At 36.2% G+C, this 9,061-nt stretch overlaps 1 protein-coding gene across 1 annotated transcript; it reads right to left on the reverse strand.

Moving 5' to 3' along the window:
* Positions 1-821: 821 nt before the first annotated feature.
* Positions 822-5,899, reverse strand: LOC125207103 (Phospholipid/glycerol acyltransferase family protein). The gene is made up of 7 exons (XM_048106317.2): positions 5,462-5,899; positions 4,180-4,298; positions 4,028-4,093; positions 3,192-3,389; positions 2,241-2,359; positions 1,511-1,616; positions 822-1,397 (listed from the first exon to the last, which is right to left on the reverse strand). Exons 1-7 carry the CDS (start codon positions 5,700-5,702, stop codon positions 837-839), a joined length of 1,410 nt encoding a protein of 469 aa, XP_047962274.1. The 5' UTR covers positions 5,703-5,899; the 3' UTR covers positions 822-836.
* Between the last annotated feature and the right edge of the window lie 3,162 nt (positions 5,900-9,061).

A 9,061-nucleotide genomic window follows, 5' to 3' on the forward strand; every position in this document is an offset into this window, starting at 1 on the left:
AATACTCTCTCTGGACTCTGCCCCAAGGAAGATGAACTCTTCCTTGGTCGGAACGAGATTTTATGCAAATTAATTTTGTGTGTTGAGTAAAGAGTATAAAGTACGAGAGAGGGAATAAAGTATGAAAAATGTATTTCTAATTTAGTAATGAGTCAATATTGATTGTGACAAATCAAAAGGAAAAGTGATTCATCTTCGATGGAACGAAGAGAGTAGTACATCAGCTAGCTCGGAACCAAAATGGAGTATAATACTTTAGTAATATTCAATTTTAAAAAAATAATAAACTCTAAATAAAATGATTCATTTCGGAACAACTTTATAAGGTTACTTTCTAATCAATAGGTTGCTATCTGATTTGGATCATTCATTGAGTTCAAATTTTAAAAATTTTCAATCTTAAATCTTACTCCATCCGTCCCAACTAAGTTAATCGTATTCATTTTTGGGATATCCCAACTAAGTTGAATCATTTTTTTTAGCAAAAAACAAAGCATACATTCATCCATACTTTATTTCATCATCTACTTTACTCTCTCTTTATCTTTCGTATTTTATTCATCTCTCCTACTTTTCAACACAATTTATTAATAACCGTACCCCAAAGTTTTATCAAATTATCAGACGACGTGGAGCAATCCATTCTTGTTAAATTTACATCCATGAACAAGATGTTCTGGCAATTGCAAATTGCAATACACATCAATTATTTTCCATCAACATGTTAGTATTATTCATGTCCTAAGCAGAGGAAGTCGTATGTCAAAATAATTAGTCCCAAATTGGAAGAGTTGAAATTGGTCAGGATTGTGGATATTCACTTAACCAAACAAACATTAGATTGGCCCCGTGTTAGGATGAAAGTAAGCATGTCCATACAACGACCTCCAAATCTTCAAAGGAGTAACATCACGCAAACTACCAAAATACTCATTGCTTCTATGATTTCTATATAAACCTCTAGCACCGAATAGTGTCAACTCCGTTGAGTCCATATAGCCTCGTATTCTTGAAACGAACCCCCCTCCAACAGAGTAGCCTGCTCCTCCAAAGCTCCGCTCCTCGCGGCTGTTTTCTTTTGGGTATAGCTGGGTTATACTGGGTTCAACCGACGGATCCTTCTTCTCATCAAGACCCATGTAGTTCCCAATCCCGAGTGATTCCCAGTCAATTTTTTGCAAGAGCCTAGCTGCTCGCTCAGTCACCCGTGATGGATATTTTTCCAATTCTAGCGCTTGCTCAACCGCTAATGCTTCTACTTGTAGCTTCAGCTTTTGGAGACGTTCACCAATTCTACTAGCGACAGCATCATACAGTTTTCCTCTTGACATATTCTTGTCTTCTCCGCCACTGATTAAATCATCAAAACTAATGGGATCGCCAACTAGTACAGTCACCTGCCCGTTCGCCAACCCACCAACTTAATGTCTTGGAAAGATGATGGCCCCAAAAACAAGAATCGTGCAGGTATACATAGTTTTGATAAAAGCCAAGAACAAAGAGAACTTACAGTTTTCCCAACCCTAGGAAACACGGCTCCAACGGGCATGACTTCTTGCATTCCAGTATGAACGAAAGGGACAACTATAGGTGTATTATCAGCATCCAAAACCAACCTGCAAAATTTATAAGCAAATGCAATTATTTTGTGAACCCACAAGAGCCGCGGGGACTGCATCCCTAGAATGTCATAGAGACTTGAGTAACTCATAAATAAACACTTGTTTATATAAAATCATGATGAGAAGAAATGTCCTATACCTAAGATTCGGATTTCTATGGAAAGACAAATAGATCAACAAAATACACCAATTACAGTGTGATAACGATCTATTCAGCGTGACATCTCAATACAGTAGCTTAAATAGCTCATGGACTTCATCTAAAGACAGTGATCCCAACATAATAATAATGTGTAGAATGTCCACTACAGTCTACACTAGTATTTTTCACTAGACGGTACTGACATTAGTTTTCTGCAGCATGAGAAGTTTGCATAATACTGGAAAAATGACAGCAATTAAAGAACATTTCTCCCTTCATATTACTGAAATACTATTAGCAGCTGAGTTCATCATATATGGCCAAATATGCATTAACTAGTAGGGAACAGCAGGAAAAGCATTCAAGAGAAGAATACTTTCAGAAAAATGCAAATGATACTAAGATTTCAAGTAATCCAGTCAAAGAAGGTCACTAAACAAAACGTTCCAAAGTGCTTATACAATTAAATGAAGTACCTTCCAATGCCTCTTTTGGCTGAACCCATAGTTTTCCCACCATTTCGAGAGCGACTACCTTCAGGAAATATGTGAACCCACCCTCCCCGATTGAGTTTTGATATAGCCAAGTCCATTCCCTTAAGGAAAAAAAACTGAAATGAGTAGAAAAACCAAAAATAGCTGCCTAAAGGTTTACAACAATAAAAAGATACCTAAGAACAAACACCTAAATAGGCTATAATTTGCAATGAGAGGAAGAGATGAATACGAGGAGTCAACAAATTGGAAATCCTATAAGCCTTCGTTGATCTACATTATGTAAATGCCCAAGAAATAAGAATTATGTCCTCCTCCCAAGACTTTACTAGCCATACCATTTGGCATTAAAACCTGAATATGTTTTAAGAACTAGGCAACTAGCTTACTCGCCCTTTCTGAAAAACTACACCTATGTCTATATTTATGAGACTATATCTATTATCTTCAGAAGTAATAGAGCCACAATGAACTGTCAGACCCATCAATCACACTACAAATTTAGTAACTGGAACAATAATGGTGGGGCTATCCCTTATGGAGTCACAAATGTAGACAGTCCTGAGTGTAATTTATCTTGAACACAGTCACAATGGGACCTTTACTTCAACAATCTTGAGTGTAATTATTACAACAAATTACAAATACATCGTTTAATCATTTAAACAAGGAACGTATGTAATAATACTAGAACAAATTATTAAATTTATTAATGCAATCACAAGAAAGACAAGTCATAGTCACATTATAGTTTGAAGAAAAATGAGTATTGAGAAGCAAGGAAAATTAGCAGTCCAATTAGTCTTCCAGATGAATCAATTTATAAAAATGGGATCCAAAGGCAAAATTCTCAAGAAACAAAACCACACATAAAAACCAACACATCTAAAACCAACCAAGTGAACACTAGACAAGTGGTTTACAGAAAAATACCTTCTGATATATCCCATCCCCGCGAGAAACAGGGAGCACTTTCACAGACTTGAAAAATGCTGATGTAACTGGATTCTTGAAACATCGATCAGATGCGCAGAGTGTCCATCGCAAACCATTTGCATCAAACAACATACTAGGAGGTAACAGGGAAGAAATTACCAAAGGGTCATCCATGGAAGCAACATGGTTGCTAACCTAGAACATTAAAATGATTCATAAGTTTCATAAATAGCTGCAAAAGTACTGCTAACCTAACCCAGGACAACACAAAAGGATTTGACATAGAGAGCCATTGTTCCACGATATTACTCACATGCCAAATCAGCACTTTCTCTTTTTTTTTCTGTAACCTCAAATTTCTTTCTTTCCTCTCAGTGCTTCTTTAGTCTTTCTTCTTATTTCACCCCACCCATATCTCTGCAATAACGATGTATTATCCTCGATGGTCACCTCTCTTAACTTTGCTAGTTACTCAGATTTTAATTAATTGAATCCAGAGCTGAGATCTCTCATACTTGTTATAAACTTGAACAAATGCCCACCGGCCTGAAATGGATACAGTAGTTTCTAGGTTTGAAAATGACAAGATATGCAAATAGCCTAATACATAGTGCAAGTTTCAGTCAAATATATATTGGTTTCATATTTGTACTTTAATTATATTATCATTATTTAATATGCAATAAAAATGACATATATAAAGTATTATAGTCTACAAAATACACCAACAACCATAGTCCCTTCCTACTTTGGGTCAAACCATTTCAAACAATGTGTTGAGTTCATCATGGTGTAAGAACTTGTTGATCACCTCATGAGTGAAATTTGCTTACCGTAATCAAGGACTTGTTCTCTGGCCTATGCAGTACCACCTGTTGCAATTTTTCTGCACCAAATATCTACACAGTGCACAAAATCAAGTCATTTTTCCTCAATGCAACACCAAGATAAGGCTTATAACTTAAAAGGTCCATGTTGTAAGTACCTGAACACGGTTGAGACCATGCATAAAAACATGACAAACATTTCCAAGCACAGGAACAGCAACAGCCTGAACCAAGCGGGTCAAGACTGACTCATCTTCTTCATCAATATCCTTACTCACTGCATTATAGATTTGAAAGGTCAGGCATCTACAAGAGATAGTAAACTTCAATGTAAGCCAAAAGACAAAATGAACACGGGCACATAGCTGGAACTATAAATATCACCAAAAAATCACAGGAACCGCACTCAGTGAAAGACCAACACCGTAAACCATATTCCTCTGAAGTTCAGACACAGTAAGAAATCAAGGACCTGGAAACTGTCATAATTTGAGGCAGAAGAGATATGCATATTTATCTAACTGAATGTCAGTTGGCCCCCTTATACCAACAAATGCCACTTCCTAGCACTCCTCTTTATACTCCACCGAGACATACATGGTACACCACAGAAGCATCTTATATAGTAGTAACTTAATTTGAAACCGTTGCCAACTATTTATACCCGAGAAAGCATAAGAAACTCAAGTAATCTACCTCACCACCAACTTATGAGGGATCAAATAACAGTTGAGAAATTTAATAATTAGAAGGCTACAGAGTGCAGCTTTAGATGATCAAACTGTTACCAAGACATGTACAAACGTACCATCTGTTACGACTTACAGGAGACAGTGTCAGGATCAAGCAATCCAAAGAATCAAACAAAATGCAGATATTATTGTTCCTATCATCCTAGTTACCTTGCAGGTTGACACAAATATGAAATTCATGATCTACCCCTGCCTCTAGTTATGCATATTATGAGTAATCAGTTGCATGATGATGTCATCCGATTAATGGTGAAATACCACCAGCAGGACACTACGAAAGTAGATATCATACATGTGACTGAAAGAGTATAGTATTTAAGATGGCCGATAAGGTGATCGCAATTATTACCGCATACATGCGCTTACAAACTAGTACTTAACAGAATCCCAACTAAGCATGTCATACATTATTTCTGAATCAATCACCACCTTATTCAAACCGATGATACGAACTTGGTTAATAAACTCTAAAACATACCAAACTTTTACATGATAGTCAAAATGCCTTTAACGCTTCTGGTTTCTGATATCGTATTATTGAAATGCCTAAAACTCGAACTACTTGTACGTTGAATAATAGGGCATACATAAGAGCTAAATTAAACCAAACCTATATGCAATTCAATGTGGACATATATATTCATGTAAGGAATAATAAAACAAGAGCTATAGCATAACATAACCACACCTCTTTTGCGGTAGAAAGTCGAAGAGGAAGGCAAGGTCTCGCGACGGAACTCGGAGAAGCGATCGAGCCAGCGCTGAACGCTGGAGGATAAGTAGCCGGCGTTGGCACTCCTCAAGTTCCGGCGGCGGTGATAGTCCACAGCAGCCACTCTGAAACGGTCCCTCAGCCTAAGCTGCAGCGATTTAGCCCCCTCCGCCAACAGGTCGGCTCTGCATTCCATCCACCGCCCCGCTGCCACCATCTTTCTCAGATTATCACTCGATCGCCCAAATTAAAAACAAAAATGACGAAAATCAGTAAAATCAAGAACAGTGTATTGTTTGTAGATTGTAGTTGATGCCAATGGCAATGGATCGGCGGACTCTGCAGAGAGAGAGAGAGGGGCGTTAAGGGTGTTTCCGTTATTATTGGGGTTTTGTTATATTTCATCTTCAAAATATTTTACATTAAAACTTCATTTTTATTTTATAAAATAAAACTACGTAAATCAACCCCAACTAAAATAAACATTACTCCCTATACGACCGGGAATTTTATTATATTTAGAAATTCTAGATCAATCTTTACTATGAATAAAAAATTGAAGATTTGGATAGAGCTAAGGCTTAGTAGATGGGTGTGGCGGCGCAGGCTTATATAACTAACCTCGAACGATATAGCTTATATTAATGGGCAGATTTGTCGATAGGCCTCGGCCGATATAGTTTGTGTGGCCCAAACTCCAAATGGACCGCCCCAAAACCAAGAAGAATAGGACTGACTGACTGAACCATTGTCTGAATATTTTTCAAACCTGGAACTGCAAAACATATATTTTAATCAAATATTCTTTTTAATGTTTATCCTTATCATTTATACGATATTTATTTATATTTCTCAAAATTTTCTCTTATAATTATTTTTTGGAAATAATTATAATAAAAGTAAATTAAAATATGATATTTATTTAATGCTAAATAATAATATAATATTTCATTTTATTCTAAAATCATCCAATATTTATATATGAACTACACTTAAAATAGTAGATCCCGTAAATAACTTAATCCTCCAAATTTATCTACTAATTTTAATTTATTATTAAAATTTCAAAACGACATAATATTTTTTTTTTAAATGTATGAAAAATATATAGGAAGAAACACTGACTAGCTCAACCTACTTCACTTGTGGATCTAGGCCGATGTTGCAGGGGGGTTTGCAATCCAGATGCATGCCCCCACCTACTATTATGCTCGATTATTATTTGTTTGAACTTTTAATTTTATTTAATTTACTTTTGAAAATACTGGCAATCAGATTTAGATTTTTAATAATTTTTTTGTACAAATTCACCCTTCCTATAAATAATCAATTCCTTCTAAATTTATCACAGCATTCCAATTCATACATTTTTCCTTTTTTTTTTTTTCCCTATTTTTCTTCCAATTTCATTCCTTTCTTTAAATGGAGAAGAAGGATCAAAGACAATTGAAAAAGAATTTCAATCCTTTCAATTTTGACCCAAACAATCCATCCATTTAATTTCGACCAGGACTACAACAACAACAATTTATTTAGTTTTTGTGATGAAAATGGGTATGGATTCAAAAAATCCTAACCCTTGTTCTCAATATATTTCGGTCACGGGCTCAAATTCTAGTCCCATCAGTCTCTTGGAGATCCACATTGACGACGACAAGAAGGACGGCATGGAATTATCCAAGGCAAAATATATTCATTGGAAGAAACAAATGGAGTGGCCTGCCTTGTTGCTGATATTTCTCCATGACTCACTTATCGGCACCAGCAAAGTCAAAGTTTTACGGGAAAAGATCGCAGATGCACACAATAACAAATTAAACATGTCGAGGAACTTGACCGTGATTACAACTATCTCTAAAAGCATCCATCTTGGGTGCAAAAAGATAACCATAAATTCACTGCATACTTCATTGATTTGTAGAAGGTAGTATGATTGATGGCACAAGTTATGATGAGTTTCCCAAAAAGAAGCTTTTATAACGAGGGAAAAAAAATACTCTTAAGTCTGAGGAGGTGGGTACATTGTTAAGGACCACCCAAAGTTATTTACATTGCGACTGGTATTGAAACTTGCGATGTAAGGTTTGAAAGGAAAATAATCACGCAAAATTGGAGAATAGATCCCTTTAAATATGGAAACCACCAAAATTTAATGTAACTTATGTATTGACATTTCACTACCTTTGTATTGACCTTTCGCATGTATTGTATAGATACTCGCGATGTGGGTATGAAAAGAATGTTGGGTCTAATCCGTAATATTATTTTTTATCTTAGCATACAAGGCTTACACAGTCTTTGGTATTCTCTCTGTAATTCACACAGAACACACATCGAGCACTGATACGCTCGGATTTTGTACTATTTAAAGGCCATTTTGTGGTCCGTTTTGAGTGTCAAAGTTGCTTTACATGTCCATTATTTGCATATTTTATCTATTTTGGTATTTTGACGTGTTTTGTGAGAAATGTGCAAAATAGAGCTTAAAAAGGCCATAAAAACATCAAAAGTCGGAAGCTGGAACTGAAGCGCAACCCAGCGGCCTGCTTCACCGAATGCAGCGGTCGCTGCAACCATTCCAGAGCGTTCTGGAGCTGTCCAGCGGCCCGTTGGGCCCGGTCGCGCACGACAGCCTGTGTTCAAACTCAATTTTCCAGCGATCCTAAAGTCCATCAGGGTGTTCTACATTTCCTTCTCTTTGTCTTCGAAAGAGCTTCACGTTGGTATCAAGATCATCTTAATCGGAGTTCTATTGAGAAAGTTATAGCCGTTCTACCAAAGTCGCGCAAAGCTGTCAAATGTTGTCTAGGCGGAAATTTAAAGAAGGAAAGAAGACATTACCTTGTGAATCCAAATCTTTTCCTTCTACTATAGAGCATGAAAATTTCATCTTTTCTATTACTTGGAGGACACCTTTTACCATGTTTAAACCTTTTTCAGGCCTATATATACCCCTCAAACCTCCTCATTATTATCTTCTTTTTGCCTCATAATTCTAGAGCATAAAATTGAGAGAGTTCTTCATTATGCAAAAGGTTGAAGAAGGAATCAAGAGAAGATCAATGCTATAAGGATTCAACCTTTGGGTTTTATTACTTTAGGTCTTATGTTCACTTTTTTTTTCCCTTTCATTATATGTGTTTAACTTATTCAATTATGTGTAACTAAATTCATAGGATTCTAGGGATGTGTTAGTAACGATTTTGGTTATACAAATCCATTTTTTATTTAATATCCGTTTTGTTTTTACTTCGTTTCTTCCCTAAGTTGTTCCATAAAACTTCACGTTTGAGTGACACATTTGGTGATGATTTAATATAACTTGCTACATAATCGTGAGAGGAGGTTGACGAGTTAGATCCACTTAGTAGACACTACAATTAGCTTCCTTTAAAACAGCACTGTTATTGAGAGTGAAGACTTTTCAAGGGCCTTAGGAGCTTTTAGGAGTTACGAATCTAGGATTGACAACCCTAGTGTTAGTAATCTACGCTTGTACTGCATGGGCAAAACTAGTGTGACTCGTTCTATCGAAGTATAAACTGTGCTACGGTATTGTAGTTGGAATTTGTATTA

This window comes from Salvia hispanica, chromosome 6 (assembly GCF_029641045.1).
Source record: "Salvia hispanica isolate PSC_SH4W2 chromosome 6, Shi_PSC_v1, whole genome shotgun sequence".
NCBI lineage: Eukaryota > Viridiplantae > Streptophyta > Magnoliopsida > Lamiales > Lamiaceae > Salvia > Salvia hispanica.